This window comes from Hermetia illucens, chromosome 3, assembly GCF_905115235.1.
Source record: "Hermetia illucens chromosome 3, iHerIll2.2.curated.20191125, whole genome shotgun sequence".
NCBI lineage: Eukaryota > Metazoa > Arthropoda > Insecta > Diptera > Stratiomyidae > Hermetia > Hermetia illucens.
Window position 1 is genome coordinate 158,299,892 of NC_051851.1, and position 22,504 is coordinate 158,322,395.

Here is a 22,504-nt window from a genome sequence, read left to right on the forward strand (position 1 = left end):
ACACAAGAATGGCTTCAAAATGTGACTAAATTAGTTCTGATCCTACAAATCCATAAGCCACTGGTACTCTCTCCAATAAAACTAAACTAGATGCAAAAGAATACGAACATCAAAGCAAACTTACTAGGATGCTTTGAAAGAAAAGCATTAACATCTGCGCTTTTCCGGAAACCTCAATGGTGCGCTAAGAATTGCGTCAGGTTGTGAATCCTCAAAAAAAAAACGGGTATAAACTATTTTTCTCTTGCAGTAAATGCAGTCAACAGGATGTCAGCATTGTTATCTCTTTAAGTTTCCTATACGCCGTTGAAAGAATCGAGCCACGTGATGACCAGCACGCCTCGGCCATTTTTAGCTGTCCTGCCTATGAAACGAGAACTGGAAAGACGTGAGGAATGCACTCTACATCTGCTAACTGAATGGTCGTGATTCCCTGAACAAGTAAACAAAAGGGGTGAAGATAAATGAAGCTAAACACATGATTCAGAAAATAGTCCACGGTGTTACCAAATTCTACAGCAGAACTAAAAACTTGCTTTAGGAGTGACAGTTTCCAAATTGAAGAAGGAAAAACATTACGGGGTACAAAATTTGGAACTGGGCGCTTGGAAGCGAAAAGCTAAAACCCAATCCCCTGGCTAATTGTGATTGCCCTACCGTGATCTGATTCTGCTGGTGTTCTTTAAGGATGTCAACTCCTATTCGTCCTTGTCATGAACAATATCATGTTGAGCATTCAAGAACCAGTAATTTGCACACTTTCCTGTATGAATAATGTATTACCCCTACGATGCGACCAACGCATCCAAAAGTGGATTCATGGCTGTTTCTACGTGGTCTACCATGACATCTGACTAAAACAGAGTTTCTGACTACTGATCCTTAAGAAGTAGGCACAATCAGAACGGTAGCGATCAAAAATTCCCACGCAGTTGCCCTGTTCACGGCTATAATTCCGAGTGCAGGCTGCCCCCTCCGTGATAATTGCGGTAGGCGTAACTGAAGTTTCGCAGTCAATAAGGCGTTGTACCCACCGCAAGAAAACAGCGAGAGGGATATTTCCGATGGTGCCACCTCCACGCCCACCCAAGTCAATAGGAAACAGTCCAAAAACCAATTGAAGCATTGATTGATCATTTGATAAGCTAAAGGTGATTTCAGAGGAGGCTTGCAACCCAATCCATCGACCCGCTTTTGAACGAGATAAAATTTAAAAGGGAAAGAGACTGAGACTAGGGAGCCAGCATTAACTTCGGAACTTTCTTGTCACCCAAATGGCGTTCGGTTTTTGATTTGTTCGAACTACAGACACATACTCCTTGACAATGGTATTGGAGTCCTCGAGAATGCTCGTTTTCTCCAGCTTGGATGAGAATTCTCAAACTATAGGCAATTCAGGAGAGGCTCTCTAAAGGTATCGTGGCGATGGTGATAGGTTATTTTATTATCAAGTCGAGTTTCTAGACATTTGCAACTATTCATTGGAAGCCATGCCATTCGAATACAGGGCCTGCCACAAGTTGCATTCCGAATGACAACGAACATTTAATCAAATCGGCCGTATACCGATCCACACTAGATTTACGCGTTATCCTTTGGATATTCGAAGTGAGAGAGGTGCTCACATCGGCCTCAAAGGAGAGATCTGATGATGCTCGTAGGAGAACAAAAAATCAGGCCCCGATTTTAAGCCGGACAATCTCAGCGATCCGGCTATTATCCATAGCTGGAAAACTTTTTTGACGCACAAACGGAACAAATTCTTAGCAACTCAGGGACAAGAGCGTCTTTGCCTTTGGTACGGATGGAGTTATCGGCCACGTCCCAAAAGGACATCACAGACCTGGTAGTAAATGTGAAAGCGAATCGATGTACTTAAGGAGTTGAGGGTCTTTTGACAGCTACGGGCAAAGATAAGTTCATCGCAGTGGAGCTCCATTATCGTTACACAATATGAGGAGTGCGGCAATACCATTGAATTGGTGAGGGAAGCGAAAGCTGCCACGAATTGAGGCGATATCTCTACCGTATTTCACACTATAATGACGTCTTTCGATGGTCTTGTAAGACATGTTGAGCAAGCAGCTTAAAAGGTGGAAAAAGCACTTCACCACGATTTGCAACCGTTTACGATCTGATGAAGTTCCACCTTTTGTAGATGATATTGCAGTTAACCAGAAACCTGTTTTTGTATTACTTTTATTCATCCTAATCTAAGATCTTTCCTAATAAGCGAAGAAAGGGGTTGATCGACATGATCTTTTCGCAATCACCCGTTTAGTTTGCGACAACTGGCAAGGTATTTGCGTGCTTGCTGCTGTCGTGAATATTAACTAAAACCATCCTGAAACGCATCAAGGAACGCCACAAGGGCCTGGTGGAGAAAAACAGGAGAATTCCCTTCCAGGACTCGTATTTCCGTACCGGCCACAATAATAACCTTCGGATCATTGTGGAGCAATGTATGGAGTTTAGATAGCCGCTTCATCTGCTCTTCATCAAATTCGAGGTTGCTTTCGCTAGTGTAAGCAGGGAATGTATCTGGAATCTGTGCTCTTCGTAGGAAAGGCGTTCCGGGAACGAAACAGCTATTATCAGGGTGACCTATTATAGGGTAAAATGTCATGCATCGGAAAACTTGAAATTAAGAGCGGAATCAATCCATCAGGATTGTATCTTGTCTTCGTTTTTATTTTTTTTTTCATTTTCGGTAATGTTCTTCATGCTACCTTGTCTGAGAGACATTTTGCGATTCAATGGGCCACGTTAGCTTTTCTTAAGCACTCAACTTCGCTGGTGACATCCGTCTGCTCTCTAACCGAGTCAACGACCTTGCCCAAATGGCTCCGGATTTGGAAAGAGAGGCAACTAAATTCGGACTGAAGATAAACACCAACAAAACAAGGCTCTCAATCTATCGGGTTATCGCACTCTCCCTGTTTGCATGAATGGGCGGCAGAGAATCGGTGTTGAGGTGTTGATCAGATTATATATCTAAAAAGCCTGGTTTCTGCCCACGGCCACAACGAACTGGATGTTGGCCGTTGTAGTTGCGACGCTGGGTCTACCTTTGCTGCCTTATTTTAAATCTGAAAGTGCAATTATCTCAACAGCAAAATATTGGGACTGTTCTACGCCAATGTTCTCTCTGTGCTGTACTAAAGTTGCATATGAAAGGTGGCAACGTCTGTTACTCAGTTATAATTCCTTTTCCATATGGGTTAGATGCCCATAAGAGTGATAATCAAAAGAATAAGGTGGCTATAGAGAAGCCAGTGGATAGATTAAGAAAGGCTGACAACTTCATTGCGAGTTTTGCCATATAATCGAACCACTTTTCCAGGATAGCCGACGAGTGAATTTCCTTCGTACCAGTAACGGATGACACTGGAGAAAGGGTGTAAAGAAGAAGAACTCGTTTAGTGGTTTACGTTGCTCTAACGTGATCCGAAGAGTAAAGTAAGTAAGTGTTGTCGGTATTTAAAGATCTCTCCACCCGTCTTTACTCTTGTCATGGTCCCTACCGCGCGAGACGCCCAACGTATGACACATACTCTATGATGATGATGTTTCTTAGGGTCTGACATAAACGCTCGATCTACGACTCAAACTGTATAAAAAAGAGGTTTCGTTAACCGACATCAAGGAAGTAGTTAGCGTCGTGGCGCATCGTTCTAATGGCACAAACTCCAAAAACCATTACTAATACGAGAAAGGTCTTCAAAACTAACCCGTAGCCTTTACTCCGGATATCTCTTGGAGGTCCCCAAAAATCGTTCACCTAGTGTCTGCAGCCAATCACAAAGCAAGTGAAGAAGACCAGTCACCGGTGAAAATTGCCGTAATCCTGTAAGAATTTACATCCGTCTGACGCAAAGGTTCTCGTGCTCCCATTATAGCCTCCACCATCTGAAGTCAGTAACTGTTAAGTTGCAGAGTAGATTCAAAGCTTCACAGTCGCCAGTGGTCAAAGACTGCACAAAACCGGGGACTGTTAAGAACAGAGCCCCACCTGGCTAGCCCACCATCCCGCTCATTCTCATTATCCTTTGGATGAGAACTCAGAAAAGAATAACTTTGAGCGTGACGCACAATTTACTCTGTGCCTCTGGATAACTTCACCAAACAGCACGATGTCGCACTGACTACATTACCTTAATGGCGGCTTGGCAGACGGACTGACTAAGTTACGCTTGGAGTTCAAATCATGACTGCAGGAATACACCGATGAATCGCGTAAATTTGCGACTGTACAAGCAAACTCCCACACCGACTTCACAGATTATCTTTAATCAGTCGGGGAAGAATACTGTGCTACCACGGATCTTCCACTCTGCCTTGGTTGGGCAACCCACCCCAAAATTCCTCCAGTAGCTTGGCTTGCACGTAGAATAATTTGTAGTTATCCCTCCCGGTATAGTAGATGGTGATCATAATTTCATCTGAATCAAGTTTATGACCGAAAAAAGGGTCTGTCAAAATAATCCGATCGCGATACTGAACGAGATGAAACAAAAGAGGAAGCAAACTAAGTTTTCTTATCACGCTTTTGAAGTTAGACCTCGTACTACCAACACAGTATGAACTTTCAAGAGCTGCCTTTAACTGCATTGAGAATCCCATGATTTCTACACCAACAGATAATCAACATATGCAGATTAATAAGTAAGACCATTTTTAAGGACATACGATTAGGGCCACTTACTTCTAAAATTTTGTTTAAGAATCGTGGGATTCCTAAATTCGCGACCCACTTAATGGTGGAACGGACCAGCTGGGAAGCAACATGCTTTCTCGGTTGTGCTCCACGGAACCCCCATCCTTGGGCAAGCACCCAAGTTGCAAAAATATATGACTTGCGGTTTCATCCTTGGTAGAGGCAACTCTTCAGACGCTGCCTCACATCTGCACTGGGAACAACGTGACAGAAGTGGTTACAAGGTGGTATTTGCTCCCTTACAATAATTCAAAAATACTACATGTGCATGAATTATAATAAACACAAAACCGCCTTATAAAATTTCGGTCACGCTGCTCCCATGGCAGAGGTGAGGCAGCTTCTGATGAGTTGCCTCTACCCTGGTCGAAACCGCGAGCCATATATTTTGCGACTTGGGCACTTGCCCAAAGATGATGGTTCCGTGGACCACAACCAAGTAGTAGCTTTTCAACTGGTTCGGCCCGCCATTAAGTGGATGGCAGATTTAGGAATCCCTCGATTCTTAAACAAAATTTTAGTTTAGCTTCGGCCGACGCTGCTCCCAGGGCAGAGGTGAAGCAGCATCTGATGGGTTACCTCTACCTTGGACGAAACGGCAAGTCATACACTTACTGCTGTTTAAGTATTTCAAGAGAACTAAATAAGCAAGTACCAATTTGAGTGACAATGACATGATTTTAGAGGGGTAACTTCAATCTAGGGACAGAGAAGTATTATTGCTGGAGTCTGAAGGACAAGTGCTCAGGAAATTTGTGGAGGATATAACTGCGACTTTGATAGCTATCTAGTGAAAATCGATAATTACAAAAAACAACCTTTGAGCACTTAATGAACGCCCCTTGTCAAAAATCGTTTTACAATAGGGCTCACTTCTCACTTCTCTGGTTGAATAGATTACCTGTTCTGAAAAGCATGATTCAGAATAACTGGCGGAGAATCATAACTGTTAGCGATTTAATTTCAAATGGAGATTCTGGCCCTACAAATGTCTATGTCAAATTACCACAAAAACTGGATCCCGCTTGAAGTGGTGCAAAAGTTTTTAAGGCTTCCTTGCTGTCAGGCAGAATATAGATGCTTATATTTAAGGCAGTTGTCAACATATTCAAGACCAGGGTCGACACTTATCTAGTCGAAGTCATCCGCAATCGAATAAGTACCTGCCGGTCACAGTCCAACAACGTGCTTGGACGGACCACACTGGGAACAAAAAGCGGCGACCCAGAGGAAGCTGAAGGATGTGACAGTGCCTGAAGGGACGCATGTAACACCTGCTCCGGGCGAGATCTTTGCAAGCTGAAGCAGCGACAAAGCAGTAGGAGGCGAAACATCGTGCAGGCCGGAAAGAGATTCACGCTGAAGACACTGAAGAACTTGCTCCCGAGGGGTCTCACCCCTGGATCCCGAGGCTGCCAGGGAGATAGGGATGACCACAAATGTAATGTGCAATAAAGTATAATAAAAGAATACCCACTTGCATCTTCCATCTCGACCTGGGTCTGACTCTAAGATCAGAATTGTGAGAAATTACTCTGAACAGACTTTATTCTCCAGAAGAGTTTCGTGTCTAAGAGAAATTCTCTAGGTCTTGGCCTATTGTTTTTACATATTACACGAATTTATGAAGAAATAAAATTTATAGTCATTCCTTGGAGCGTGGATGCATGGGAATGCCTAAAAACCACTTGAAGTTGACTTTTATTAATCTATTGTGAAAACTGACAGAAACCGACGTTGTAAGTGCGCTTGCAGTTTGCCCCTTGCCTCGGCGCCCATCAAATTGGGAATAAGATGGATATTGGTATAATTTCATGCATGCCCAACAACATTACCGGACCGGGAAAAGTCACGTCATAATCAGGTACAGGTCCCACCTTAACTAGCCTTTTTCGACCTGTGTAAATTGGAGGGGCATTTGAAAACAAAGTCAAAGGGTAGTATAGGTCCCAGGGCGAAACGTGGATTGGTACCCACGATGGAGCATAGAACCTGGGAAATGCCTGCTGAACCAACACCAACAGCTCTACTATCTAACCCTATCTCCACCTCCACGTGGTGACCGCTGGGAGCTCTTTCGTAACGAAAAGCTGCAGACAGAGAAGGATGAAGGCGAGTCTCCCGCGCCTAAAAACGGGACAAATTGTACCAACTGGTCCTCCAGGTTGGGGGTTGGGTAGGGCTGACAACCCTACACGGAAAACCAATGTTACGAAGCCACGAAAGGAGCCTCGGACAGGATGGACTTTACAACGACGAATCCGGCAACGACAACGGATTAACGATTTGCGCATTTTCTCATGGAACGTGCGCTCCCTGTGCAGAAATAAAGCTGATGAGTAGCTAGCCGATACCCTCTCCCAATATAGGGCTGATATATCAATGGACAGGGACCGGTTTCCTGGAGAAGAGCCGCTAAACCATATATTATAGCGGTCATCCAGTAAATCATGTGCTCGGAGTAGGTTTCTTAGTCAGCCAAAAAATGAAACCTGCTGTTATCGGCTTTGAAAACATAAGCGAACGGCTATGCACTCTGCGCTTGCGAGGCAAGTTTAGAAATATAAGCCTCGTTCACGCCCCTACAGAGGAGACTGCACAGTCGGAGAAGGATACCTTCTACGAGGCAGTAGAACGAACCCTCGAAGCCTGTCCCAGATATGATATCAAAATCATACTTCGGGATTTTAACAGCCAAGTAGAGAAGGAGCCCGTATTCGGGCGATACGTTGGCTCCCATAGCTTACACGAAAAAACAAACGATAACGGACTGCCGATTATTTAATTAGCAGGGTCACACGAAATGGTTGTTGGAAGTACCTGGTTTGCGCGGAAAGCGGTCCACAAACATACGTGGGCCTCTCCAGACGGGACCACTTTCAACCAAACCGACCACGTGTTGATTGAACGCCGCCACCTCTCAGCCTTGATGAATGACAGAATATATAGGGGGGCCAATATAGACTGGGATCATTATCTCGTTGGCATGGCACTCCGAGCTCGAATAACAATACCACCTAGAGTCCCCTCTGACAATCAGGTGAGAGTTAACACTGAAACCATCCACAACACAGTCCTCCGCGACACCTATAAGAGGGAAATGGATGCCGCAATAACCGTAGTCAACAGAGGACCTGGAGATGAAGCATCAACAAATGATCATCACAATCACCTGAAGAACGTTATCATGTATACGGCCACAAACATACTTGGCCCCAGCCGCAAAAGGAGTCGGAACGGCTGGTTTGACGATGAATGTAAGCTAGCAACGGAACGGAAGAATGCCGCATACCGAGTAATGTTGTACTCTCAAAGAACGCGGGCACGCGCAGAGACTTATCACGAACTCCGTCGAGCGGAGAAGCGACTTCACAGACGGAAAAAGGAAGCCTGGAAGAACCAACAAATCTGTGAACTAGAAAAGTACAGGGAGCAACCGCACCAGGCGCGCAAGTTTTACCAACAAGTCAGCAGGATGAAGCCTTATACACCTCGATGCTCATCCTGCCGAGACAAAGAGGGAAATCTGATTTCCGACGGAATGGGCATATTAGAGCGATGGGTTGAGTACTTTGATGAGCTACTGAACAACCAGAACATCGGCGAGTTGGAGGTCCCGCCAACTGAAGACGAAGGACAAACACTTCCACCACCAAGTTTAGGAGAAACAGTCCGTGCAATTCACCGGCTAAAAAATCATAAGTCGGCAGGAGCCGATGGAATTACAGCTGAATTGGTTAAATATGGAGGCGACCAGTTACACCAAGTGGTTCATCAACTTGTGCTTAAGGTATGGGACAGCGAATCAATGCCTGACGATTGGCAACGAGACATTATCTGTCTCATACATTAAAAGGGAGATATCACACAGTATAGCAATTATAGAGGTATCACGTTCCTGAGTACCATCTATAAGATATTCTCCGCTATCTTGCTAGGCCGGATAGCCCCATACGCCCAGAACATCATTGGCACACACCAAAGAGGCTTCACTCCAGGCAAATCAGCAACTGATCAGATTTTCTCTCTGCGGCAAGCCATGGAAAAACTGTCGGAATATGGACAACAGTTGTACCATCTGTTCATCGACTTTAAAGCCGCCTATGATAGAAGAGCCGGGGTAAAACTGTACACGGCCATGAGAGAATTCGGTATCTCGACGAAATTAATAAGAATCACTCGGCTGACCCTGACCAATGTGCGAGGCCAGATAAAAGCAGGAGGATCACTCTCAAGACCATTCGATATCAACAACGGTCTACGACAAGGGGATGCCCTATCATGCATCCTCTTTAACCTGGCCCTCGAGAAAGTGATCCGTGATGCTGAAGTAAGTGCAAGAGGTACGATCCTCTTCAAGTCCACCCAACCGCTGGCCTATGCTGACGATATCGACATCATAGGAAGAACCACCCGAGACGTACTCCAGATCGAGCAGGCGCGAGATCGTGGACTGTACATCAATGAAGGCAAGAGAAAATATATGGTGGCAACGTCAGCACCGAAAACCATCCAACTAACAACATCCAACCGGACTGGTCAAACGGGAAGAATAAAGATAGGAGAATACAACTTTGAAACCGTTGACAATTTCTCCTATCAAGGGTCAAAAATCACAACCGATAACAGCTACGAGGATGAAATCGGTGCACGTTCTGCTCGAAACGTTTCACCATAGGGTCAAAGCTCTTACTGTAGAAGACTATGATCTTGCGGGTCCTCATGTATTCCTCGGAAACTTGGGTTCTTAGCAAGAAAAATTCCGAACTCTTGGCCGCGTTCGAGAGAAGAATCCTCTGAAGAATTTTCGGCCCCCTACATGAGGATGGACGATTCCATAGCCTACACAGTGACGAAATCTATAAGCGATACCATGACCGTCCGGTTGTGGATAAAATGCGGCTCCATAGGTTACGGTGGGCGGGTCAGTTTATCCGTATGGTTGAGGATGACCCCCCCCCCCCCCAAAAAGTCTATAAGGGCAGTATCTTTGGTAGAAAAAGAAGACGAGGCAGACCGATGGTGCGAGGGCGTAGGTCAGGACGCCAGGCAACTTTTAGGGATATCGAATTGGTGGTCCTCGGCGCAAAACCGGGATGTCTGGAGTTCCTTATTAAGGCATGCCTAGACCGGATACCGGTTGTTGCGCCTTTGATGATGATGATGATGACGATGATGAAGTGAACATTTATTTACCTTGGAGAGAGAGCTATATATCATGTGAAAACTGACCAAAACCGACCGTGTAAATGCGCCCGCAATTAGTTACAGATCCGCAAAATTGACCCTTGCCTCGACGCCCATCAAGTTGGCAGCATGATAGAGATTGTGTGAACTAAAAGGAATACCGTGTTTAGAACGTCATGCGAGCCAAATAACACTACCGAACAGGGAAAAGTCACGATGATTCAACTACTTATTACCTCCTCAGACCTCGGTCATTACCAGGCATGGCCTCATCCTTAACTGGCATCTGTGGGCCTGGGTAAATTGGTGATACATTTGGACATGCCTCATAATATCTAAAGTGTAGTGAAATTACTCATATATGTCAGCATGAATATTTACGAGTCATAGGACGATGGCCTTCGAGTAAAAGTTTGGCACCGTTTGTACTAAGCCTCGGTAGATGGGTATCCTGTCACTCCCGCGCACGAAGGTTCACTTCAAATTTTATTTGCACTATGGCACAAGGATAAACAGATTGAACTAAAGAATTTTTTCCTAACATCATTAATCTCCTCACGTACTTGAGTCCTTCCAGGAGTCCCATGTAGACTCGACTATAGTATATACAACACTATCCGCTGTTGACACAACATACATCATTCAGTTTTCAATTTTGCCATTCACTGTTCAAATACTTCCCGGACATCACTTGATTGTAATATAAATGAAAGCTGTTCAGTTCGTTTGCTCACATTCATTCGTTTATTCATTCATTTATCCATTCATTCCATCCACTTTCTCACTTATCCTCTCCACTCAGGTACTCACCTGCTACTTGCAAAGTGGCATTTCTGCTCCTCGACACCCCCAGCTCGTTTTTCGCCTCGCACCAGTAGACGCCGGCATCGCTTTCCCGTCGAGAATTTACAACCTGTAATAATGGATGAGATGAAGGACTTATAATCTCACGTTTAGAAATGTGTGTCTGCACAAGGATAGGCAGCAGAGTGGATGTATCCAAAGGAGTATTTATCGCAAGGACGTACATATATCAGACTGTTAAGCCTTAACACATTATAGTAATTCTAGACGTTGATGGAAATTAAGTGGGAGGGAGGGTGGGCATATCATAGGAGCGCTGAACATATTTACTCGCAACCTGTGTTTGTGTGCATACCAGATACGCCTAAGTAACTAAACACAAATGAAAGGCAAAGAGCGGTTGCACAGCACCACCTCAAGCAAATATTTTTCCAGGATAATGTTTTGCCAAAAACGCAGATCACGTATCGCACCTACACACGGGCCCGATAGCACCCTGTTGTTTCGCAACCGGAAAAAACACAACCCCAATGTTCTCAGCCGACATGGGGGCTTAACTAAAGCGGACCGACAATCCCAAGCATTAATAAAGTGCCATCGAGGGCTTTTCTCCTTTTTCGTTTACACCTGAGACTTTCTCTTGGTCCTTTCTCGCCATTCGTTCATTTTCAACCTATACTTGGGACTCAGTATAAAATATATTATGCTGTGAAATAAAGAGGATTACAGTGTTTTCCTTCTTCTCTTGTGTATCAGTTCTCGTTCCGCTTTTTTGATCCTTTCCCATTTCAAGGAAGAAAGACGCTTGACACTCAACGAAGGGAAATGAAATGAAGCAGAAATTCAAAGGTGCAGGGCGGGGATGTGGTTATCCATTATTCATGTAATTAAAATCTAAAGTTGACGAAAACATTGAAAATGCAGTTTCAATGTGGAAATGGAAAAATAATTCAAGGACCAAATGCTCTCCAGTCAATGCCGATTCACTGACAATGGCTTCCGGTGTGGCGTACGTGTTATTATACCTGAATATCGAGCGGGAATTGTGCACCATTGGAGACCCTACTATTTCGTCCTTAAACAAGATTATGCTGGTGTATCCTCCCTCATAATACAGCATGATGTGTTGCATGGATGAGTTCAAGAGGTTAAGGTTGATACCTGCTTGCAACAATTAACGCGAACTAACTTTCCCAAGGCTAGGATTAGAATTGCGAATAATGAATACGTAACACTTTTTTTATAAGCTTTCCTCGTTAACGACGATTGGAAATATATTGGTTTGGGGAAAAAGTAATGTCATATTTGTGATTGAATTTCAACGCTTTATTTAACATACTTAGAATTATCCGATTTAAGTCGAATATGCGCCGTTTTGTTCGCAAACTTGTTGCCATTTAGAACTCCATTATCCCCCCCTCCTCCCCTCATTATTTGCAAAAAACTAAGACAGCCAGTTTTCGCAAGCCTCTTTTAAGGCCAACTTAGTCGCACCAAGAGCGTTTTGCATGGACCAGAAGAGATGATAATCACTTGGTGCCAGCTCCGGACTATACGGTGGGTGCGATAGGACATCCCATCCGAGCTCCCGTAGCTTCTGGCGAGTCATCAAAGATGTGTGAGGCCGAGCGTTGTCCTGGTGGAACAGAACACCAATCCTATTGACCAATCCTGGCCGCTTCTGGTCAATCGCCTGCTTCAAACGGTCGAGTTGCTCACAGTAGAGCACCGAATTGAGGGTCTGGCCATAGTTGAGCAGCTCATAGTGGATGACTCCCTTCCAATCCCACCAAACACACAGCAAAACCTTCCTGGCCCTAAATCCGGGCTCGGCGATGGTTTGGGCCGGCTCACCGCGCTTCGACTACGATCTTTTTCGCTTGAAATTTTCGTACATGATCCCCTTTTCACCACCAGTCACCACCCGTTTCAAAAATGGGTCGAATTCGTTCCGTTTCAGCAGTGCATCGCAGGCGTTGATTCGGTCCAAGAGAGATGGTCCTTACCCAGTTCCTGGCCAATCGAGCGAATGCTCACATGCCGGTCTACTTGGATGATTTCGACGATTTTATCGGTTTCTAGGACGATTGGCCTACCAGTATGGGGTGTATTTTCGATATCCACTATACCAGAACGAAATCGATTGAACCAACGCTGTGCTGTGCGAATCGTTACAGTATCGGACCCATAAACTTCACACATTTTTTTGGCCAGCTTCGTGGCATTTTTACCTCTCAGGTAGTAAAAATGTAAAATATGACGAATTTCTTCCTTGGTGGACTCCATCTTGTTGTAATTACACGTTATGCAAAATTCTTTAAGTCTGTGAATAATAAGCATTTAAGTGCACCCCGAGTCTCCAGGAGCTAAGAACTTAGGGACTTAGTGTTGCAGAGACGCTTTGATCCCTCTGCCTGTCGGTATCCAGTAACCACAGTGCCCCATTTGTGGGAAACTTGACGACAATGGCATTTAATCCTAGATAAAATAATAGTCCATCCACGTAGGACCCTTTTAGGAAATCTTTCAAGTTTGGAAAGAAGCACTGAAAGCAACGCTGCCTTTCAGGAGTCTCGGAAGATTTTTAAATAGATACGGATCTACATCACTATTTTTGTTGCAATGGGCAAATCTGAAAAGGATCAAACCAAAACAGTGCTACTTTGACAAGGAAAACCTAGAATAGATTTGAGTTCATCAAGGAGAAATCTCGGAGTCAAAAAGCTCAGAAGGACAATAATGCCTCTCGACAGAAGTCTTCTCATGGTGACGTTACAGAAAGAAAACGTCACCATTCAGAATTGAACTCTTCAGCGAGGAAGGATTACAATAAAAACAGTTTCGCTAGCGCCTTGGGGGATATACCAAGAAAAGTCGACCAGATAAAAGAGTCTACAAAATGCCAAGATCCATCAAGAAAAGAGAAATTTGGTAGTACTACACATCATTCTATTAAGAAGGACCAGGAGGGCTTCGCTAACGCACTAGAGAGTATTTCTAGAAAGGTTGATCGGCTGAAAAGATCTACTAGATGTCACGGAGATTCAAGAGAGAAGAAGGCCCCAGGTAGTTCACATCATTCAACCAAGGGCGGGGCGGAAGGCAACCAAAGTAAGCAAGACCGAAGAAGACAGACTACTGCTACAGATGGCGATAGTAGCTCGGCTTGTATTGCCAAGCGGACAAATGCCAATTCGTCCAAAAAAGATCTTCTGATAACGACCCCCATCTTTCGGACAAGAAGAAAATGGATGGACCTAAGTTTGCAAACCAATTGTCACACAACTTGCCGGGCCAAGGAAATCGACCCGGCAGCTTTGGTGCTACAGTGAACGGTAGTTCTAAAGTAAGCACCGAAACAAGGAGCATCGAAGAAAGCATACCAAAATCACCAAGAAAAGTAATCATTGTTGACATTCCGACAGCAGTTTCACAGAAGCCAATTATAATCAAAGGAAATCGTACAGATTAGCAAGGTGAAATAGTGGCAGCTCCCAAGAATGAGAAGGCCGAAAATAAAGAGTGTGTCAAGCCTGTTAAAACCAAACCCACCAAGAGTCTTAAGTATTTAACATTACTTATATTTATTATAATATTTAAGTTAACATTTATTATTAAATTAGTTATACATGTTATTTGACCTAATCTTAGTCGGCGTACTCAACTTCCGTTTTCCTATTTTTAATTCAAAAGACTTCAGTATTTATTCATATATTCGAACTTAATATAATAAATGAGAGACATTTACGAAAAACATAATAATTGCATTAGATTAATTTTTTTGTGTGTGTCTACTACGTTTTAGACAACAACTCATGGCACACTTTTCTGCGATCTTCCACTCCCGTGGCGTGCTACGCAAAGTGGATAGATCCGCGCCATCTATTCGCTCGCACTCGCAACATTCGAAATAAATTTCGAATGCTGCGAATCCTGCCGCGCCACAAGTCTTAGGAAGCGATTGGCTAGCAAAGCTAAATTCACTTTTAGTACAGCACCTCATTCCAACCCAGTGCGTAAAAATATGGCTATAATAAAGGAGCGTCTAGCGCAGCTCACTCAAAACAAAAAAGCGGCTGAGATAGTGGCTCGTGATCAAGAAAATAATATTATTGGGAAGAATCAAGAAGCATCAAATAATAACCATATATCAGCCAACAAAGGAGAACAAATACAACTGAAGGACGAACCACGACGGCTGAGGGGGGAATTGCTGCAGCCGGTGGGGAACAAAGGCTGTCCTCCACAGCGGAATGTGGACGTGGTATCACCTGTGACTTTTACTGTTATGGACAAACTCCATATAAGGAACGACGAAAGTTCGCTTTTACCGGGGAGCGAAAATTCATCATCTTTAGGGAGTGACGAATCATCTTCATCAGATAGCGGAGATGCGAGTTCGGAGGATGATGGCGCTTCATCAGACGATGATAGCGACTCGTCTTCTTCAGATTGATCTGCGCTTTTATAACTCTTTTAGCCAGGTTCGGGAAAGGGAGGGGGACTTGCCCTTTTATTATTTCAGTCGCTCTCATGTGTGCGGGGCGTCTGCCCTTCAACCGCTTGTCAATCGTCGAGGATCCCATACACTTCTCGTTTTTTGTTCGAGAGGACTCCTGCTCCAGAACCCTGTTCTGTCTTTGAGCCATCGGACAATCCTGCAACTTTCCCAGTAGGAAGAAGGTCTCTCAAGAGGCGATGAAGACCGCTTATGGTTTCGTTGGGTGCAAATGTGTAACTGTAAGGTTAACGGGAGCGAATATAGATATTCGTGGGTCTTAGCCCCCTGTTTACCAGAACTGTTAATATGGCATTAACTTGTACCCTGTACAAGGTGACTCTTCGCTAGCAGAACGATATGGATATAGATAGAGTCTGAAAAACGTATCTCCCAATTCCCAAGACAAGGGGGGTTAACACAGTGCGGGAGGAGAACACCGCCCCAGTGTCAAGCGGCAAAGCTATGTGACAAAATACAGATGACACTTCCTCAAGATAGTGACTGAAGCGAAGTGAAATAGGGGCGATATCACTGAGCGATTAAGGTCCCAGTAAGCTAGTAAAAATGGAAACGCATCTTCAACAAAGAAAGGTGCGCCAGCGAAAATACCCTTTGAAAGTTGATAATAATAGTAATAATCGTTGGCACAACAATCCCTTTTGGATCAGCGCCTTGAAGTGTATTAGAGCACTTCATTCAAGATCGTAACTGTACGCTACAGTACACTCTAGGAGGCAATGTGGTCAGCATTGTGCTCGCCGGAGGTCATTACCCTGATTTAACTCAGGTGATTGATAGCGTAGTCGACTGGTATCCAACATGCAATCACGATATTAAATCCCTCTGCCACCAGTGAGGTTTGAACCGCGACCTTCCGCTCTGACAGCCCAGCGCTCTTACCACTTTAGCCATCCGGAAAGTTGATACACCGACAAAACTGAAGGCATCGACAACTGGTAAAAGTGGATCCGAAATTAACACACTTGGGCAATAGTGTGAGCTGTATCAGGCAAACACACAAAAGGGGCTTATGCTGGGGCTAAATAGATCCACCGAAATATCTGCTGATAGTTTTTGCGCGAACGTGCAAATGATGTTAAAAATGCAAGCGATGGTCAATCAAATGCAGGGAATTCGGAGGAGATTATTTCGCGGGAAAATACAATATTTCCGTCAAAACCGTGGTTAAACTAATTACCGCAGGCAAGGTAAGAATGCGTTGGACCATTTGCAGGTTCATGGGGTAAGTATCTCTCAAGAGATGCGTCAGATACCTTGACTTCGGGAGTTTTGCACCAGTGAACCTGATTGGTTGGAGAGTTAGAGCAAATGTGGAGAAGAGGGCCATTTCGTAAAGAAATACGCTGAAAATTCAAGACGAATTGTGTGGTCGAAGGTTTCGGACATATAAGCCGAATTGTAAGGTTAAATGAGGCCGAAAGCGAGAGCTACTGGATTGAGGGGCATATGTCGCCACGTCACGATACACGATACGGCGTCCATATCTAAGTCTAATTACTGATTATTTCAATGCTTAGGTCTTGGAGTGGAAAAAGTTGGATACGTGATTACTTTTCAAAATGGAGCACCTTTATGGTGAGAGGAATAGTCAAGCAGAAGAGTGGACAGTACACCGACAGTGTCCACTGAGTTATCTTCCACTATATTGGAAACGCTGATTGCCGCTTCCCCAAGGGGCGCTGGAAGAAAAAACTAGAATGGTAAACTGATCCTCCTGAAGGTTTGAAAATAAGAGCAGCAATTCTTCCTAAAGGAGATCACAGTCCAGAAATGACGGCTATCAAAAAGGTGGTTTACAATGACAGGTAGCCAAACTACTGATGGAAGCATGGAATCTCTGTTTAAATTGCTTGAAAGCGAGGAGATTTGGCAAGTAGCATTATGAAGACCAGCTGTGCCTTAGGAGAATTTGGGGATGCATTGGAAATAAGAGGCTTTTGAGATTGGACAGGATTCCAAACAAAGTTCTCAAGTTGACTCTTAACACTAAGCCCAAATAAGCAGTATGTCTGCTATACGATAGTGACGTCAAATGTTAGCAAAGCCTTTAATTGGGCTAAACGGGGTTGATTTATGGGCACTTTGGCTAAATTGTACGCTCCAGAGTACTTAGCCCGGTTGATTGAGTTTTACCGGGCATTTAAGAAAAGAGAAAGGTGCCAGCCCGATTGAGTATATTGTCGTAGCAAGTGTTTCCCGAACTTTCGTACAGGAGCTTCCGCTGTGGAATATCATGTCTGAGGTAGAACCTGGCCTTCGCGGACCGGGCGCGGCAAAACTGATTAGTTTTGCAAACGTTCTGGCTACGGTTGAAGTTGCGAAGCATGCAGAGATGTGGAATTATATGGAAGTGAAAATATGCAAGAGGTACGATCCTCTTTAAGTCCACCCAACTACTGGCCTATGCTGACGATATCGACATCATGGGAAGAACCACCCGAAACGTACAAACTGCCTCCATCCAGCCGAGCAGGGGGTGATTGGCGCGAGATCAACGAGGGCAACACAAAATATATGGTGGCAACGTCAACACCAAAAACCAACCAACTAACAACATCAAACCGCACTAGTCAAACGGGAAGAATAAAGACAGGAGAATACAACTTTGAGACCGTTGACAATTACTCCTATCTATGGTCGAAAATTACAACCGATAACAGCTACGATGATGAAATCCACGCACGGTTGTTGTCAGCCAACAGAGCCTATTTCAACTTACAAAGACTGTTCCGCTCGAAACGTCTCACCATAGGGTTAAAGCTCTTACTGTACAAGACAATAATCTTGCCAGTCCTTATGAATTCCTTGGAAACCTCTCTCGGGCGCTCAGTTCTATTTTATGCGTCACCCAATCTATGTTCCGCGGATTTCAAAATAGAGTGGGTGGAGGTGAATCCATGTCCATTACGAAATCAATGCGTCCAAGATCTGAGAATGTGATATCAGTTGATACTCTCCACTCTCCGACCAAAGCCGCAATGTCAGAGGATGCACCCGTGATGTTTGCAGAAAATGGGTTTATTACCCAAATTAAGGATCTGCTTGCATTGATGTTGGTACTTCCCCAGCATATGCCGTGAGCGTTGACATCACATCCTGCTATTGCCCATGAGATATTTTTTTTTTTTGGGAGTAGGGTAGGTGAATGCGTTTACGCACAGAGTGTTGGACTCCCGCAACAGCACGCTGGCGGACTACCAACTAAACACCTCCCTGTCATCAGAGAACTAGCCTGGAACCGTTTGACACATTACTTCGGGCTAGCCCTCCCGCTCTCCCGGCTTTGGGAGCCTTCAAGTCAGGGAATTCCTTTCACCAACGGGAGAGGAGGGGAGGAAGGGAGTTGTTAGTTCAGGGAACCCCTTACCGTCCCATCCCTCTGCCGGTCGAGTTCAATCTTCTTCGTAGTAAGAAGAGCCCGAACATAATGCGCAATACGATTCCAGCTGCCAGCGCTCTTCAGCATCTCTCTGACAATGTTGTCTGGAGAGAGCTCCCCTGTGTCTGCATAAAGCTGCTGGCGGAGGCCGTCCCACATCTCGCAAGAGAAAAAGGTGTGTTCAGCGTCATCCGCCACTCTATTGCAGAACACACAGTCAGGAGATCGCGCCTTCCCAACCCTGTGCAGGTAAGACTGAAAACATCCATGCCCACTTAGAAGTTGGGTAAGGAAGTAATCAATCTCACCGTGCTTTCTGTTCAACCACGGGTCTAATTTGTCGATGAGCCGCGCAGTCCACTTGCCCCTTGGCTCATTTTGCCAAGAAAGTTGCCACTCGTTAAGGGTGTGTTGACGCTCTTCACGGGCAACCACCTCTCTTAAGTTTTCGCCCTTACGGCGATAGATAGCTTTGCGCTCCTTGGCAAGGAGGGCAACGGGGATCACTCCCGCAATCACCATCACAGCCGGTTCGGAGACAGTGCGATAAGCAGACGCCACTCGCAAAGCTCCCCGCCTCTGCACTTGAGCGAGGCGTTTACGATGCACCTCCTTGTCAAGGGCATCAGCCCATACCTCCGCACCATAGAGAAGGACGGACTGCGTTGCTCCCATGAGGAGACGTCTCCTAGTTGATATAGGGCCGCCAACATTCGCCATTAGCCGACTCAAGGCCGCGACTCCTACTGCAGCCCTGTCCGCGGCTGCTTTGATTTGCTCGGAGAAGCTCATCTTCGAGTCGAGCATTAAACCAAGGTATTTAACCGTTGGTTTTGACTCTATAGTCAACTCGCCGATCGATATGGGACGCAAGGTCGGGATTCTTCTTCTGGTCAGGATGACTACTTCGGTTTTTTCCAGCGCAAGGTTGAAACCGTGAGCAGTCATCCATCCGCTTACCCGTTGCATCAATATGCCAAGTCTGCTTTGCGCCTGTTCAACAGTGCGTCCGGCAACAAGTGCCGCAACGTCGTCTGCATAACCGACCAGGCGCGACTCTTCAGGCATATCGAGTCTCAGCAGACTATCGTAGGAAGCGTTCCAGAGGTCCGGCCCTGAGATATTAGGTAACACTGATGAATGTTCCACCGGCAACATCTTCTGCGTCATTGGGGAAATATGGAGAGCACCGTAGTATCTTTTTATCTGCCTGTTGATTTTTTATGATTATTTTAACCTATGTGGTGTCGCCATCACATAGGTCGTTAACCAAATTAGCCTGGAAGTCTTTTGAGACTACCATGCAGGAGTGGGGTCGATCACTTCCATTGGTATATAACAGATCAGGATATTGGAAATTTAGGCCCCTGACAAACCCATCAACAACCCACAGTTCTCGTATGAAGTATATAAATGTCTCGCAGCTATTGATCCGACGACTGATAAGTGTAGTTGTTGCTTTACAATACTGCAAATTTATTTTCGAAATACGGCACCCTATCTACACTTCAGATGAAGATGCCTGCGCCACTCGTTCGTGTCTTCGTCGGAAAAGTTTGGTCGTAACATTTTACGGTATACACTTGCCGACTCAAAGCAAAGCTTAATGCCTTGCGAGGATGCAGTCCTTATAGCTAGGAGGAGTTTCCTCGCACTGCTCAGTATCGTAAGCGGATGGATTAGAGTCGTCATACAAACCCCATCCATTGGCTTCGATAGCCTTGGCTGTAAATGGAGGCCTAGCCGTTGCCAGCCGAGCCTTCTTTGCTGCCTTTTGTGTGGAAGAGTTGGCATCGACCGAGGACCGCTGTCGCTTCGATTTCCCCTTAGCCGCAGGTGCCCCGAACGATCCTTTTCTTTCAAAATTGGCACAGCCCGTGGGTTGTGATTTGCCCGGAGGCGGTTTGCTCGAAGGCGGTTTACCCGAAGGCTGTTTATTTTCCGTGGACAAATGCTTACCCACGGGCAAAACGTTAACCTCACTAGATGGCGCCGATTAGAGCCTGGGGTCAGGGCTGTTGACAGAAGGGGCCTGATTCGGCTTGTCCGTTAAAGACTGGGTTCCCACTTGAGTAAGTGGATAATTTGAGTGTAGACTCAGGTTCTCCGTCGATGAGTTGTTCACAACTTTATGGAGTATAGGACATCAACAAACTCTATTTTTCATATTATATTTTCTCATCCTTATTTTTGTCAGAGGTTGTCCTTCAGTTTTATTGTTATTTAACTACCACAAGTGAGAAGCTCGACGTAGCAGAACAGCACAAAATGAACGCAAACATGTGCGACCAATCCGGACTCGAACCCAGGGAACGAGATCGACAAACTAACTGTCAATCAACTCGTGCATCGCACCGTCAATCCCGCATGCCGTGTTAGAGCTTTATCAAGAATAGTCACTCAGCCCTTCCATTATAAGCATGATAAAATGGATTCTAATATTATTAATTGATTCTCTTGTTCCAATGCTTTACTGAAGAGGATTGCTAGTTCAGTTGTAGTAATTTAACCATCAAATTTGATCCTGGACTGGTTCCGAACGCTGGCGTAAATAACTGAGTTACGGAGAAGCCTGAAAGCAGCCTTAGTTGTTTTAACATTAGAGTTCAACACCTTCTGTAGGAAATAAGGGACCAGTTTCTGCTTTCAGTGTGACGCATCCTGAATAGAATTTCTAATTTGAATAAACAACAAACGTACTTCAGGTGAAGATGGAAGCTAACCTCCAATCCAAATCTAAACTTTTCCCCTGCATATTTAAGTTTGGATTTTATGTTCAGCAGTTATCGGAGTTTCAACCTAAATATGAACTATACAATAATGTTCCTGAAAAAAAGGACCAACCACCATTAGAATTTTCACTTCCATTACACTAATCTGGACCAACAGTCTCCAGGGCAACGCTAATGGAGTAAATGAACTCCTCCACCTCATCAAAAATTCTGCAGACGAATCTGATAATCAGGTCTTCCACACTATTTTTGGATTATCGCCTATACGACGGAAAATCAATCTTCATTGCTCTGTTCTGAAAAAGCCGATACCGTGAATCTCAATTCATCCTGCACATTTTCCGGCCCAATAACGTTATGGCATTACCATCCAATCGTATTTATCTACCTCCAGTATTTGGGCTTTGTTTGCCTGTATGTCTGGTCTTGATTAAATCAAAGGTTAAGAATCCACCTCTGAACTTTCGTTGGTTACAGACGCTTGAGAAATCCAGCCCCCACATAACAAACAGACGCAAGAAAAACCTCAATTCCATTGCACCTAACCGATAATCGACTTGACTGCGACCAAGAAGTATGAGTTAGCTTTCGACCTTTCCAAATAGTCAATCAGACAGACAAGTCAGTTATTCCTGTCGAACTCGTCCTTTAGCTCCTTCAATTCTTGTTTACTTTCTCTAATTTCTCTACATTCTCCCACTTCACACAATTATTTACGCTACCTGGCTTACCTTTAGAAAAAACAAGCCGCCCGCTGGCAGGACTATACGGTGAGATCCTGGCAATATTTTCAATGGAACACCATCCTTATACCATTGTATTGTTGGCGGCGGAAATCCTTCAGCTTTACAATTCAGTGTAGCGGGTTCGTGGCGTGGAACGGTGGTGTCGATGGGATGCTCGATAATTCGAGGAATTTGTGAACCTGAAATGAATTGGAGTGCAAAGATGAGAAAAAAATGCAGTCATTACAGGGAATCATTATTTGGTTTTAATTTGCAGTGGGATATAGATGGGGATATATGGGTTGCTCTGTAGTGGGAGCTCCAGGCTAAATGGGAGTCACCGTGGCAACAAATAAGGGAGATATTTATAAATATGAAAAAAGTGCTTGGGAATCATTGAATTCCGCTTAGTAAGGATTTTGCTATCATCATTTCGAC

General features: G+C 44.7%; 1 protein-coding gene across 1 annotated transcript in view; it reads right to left on the minus strand.

The window, feature by feature from the left end:
* Positions 1-22,504, minus strand: part of LOC119653070 (roundabout homolog 2) — a 245,393-nt gene that overhangs the window by 73,862 nt on the left and 149,027 nt on the right. The window contains exons 2-3 of the mRNA XM_038057550.1: positions 22,073-22,266; positions 10,715-10,817 (exon numbers count right to left, since the gene is read on the minus strand). Coding sequence (XP_037913478.1) covers positions 10,715-10,817; positions 22,073-22,266 — 297 coding nt within the window. The remainder of the gene's footprint in view (positions 1-10,714; positions 10,818-22,072; positions 22,267-22,504) is intronic.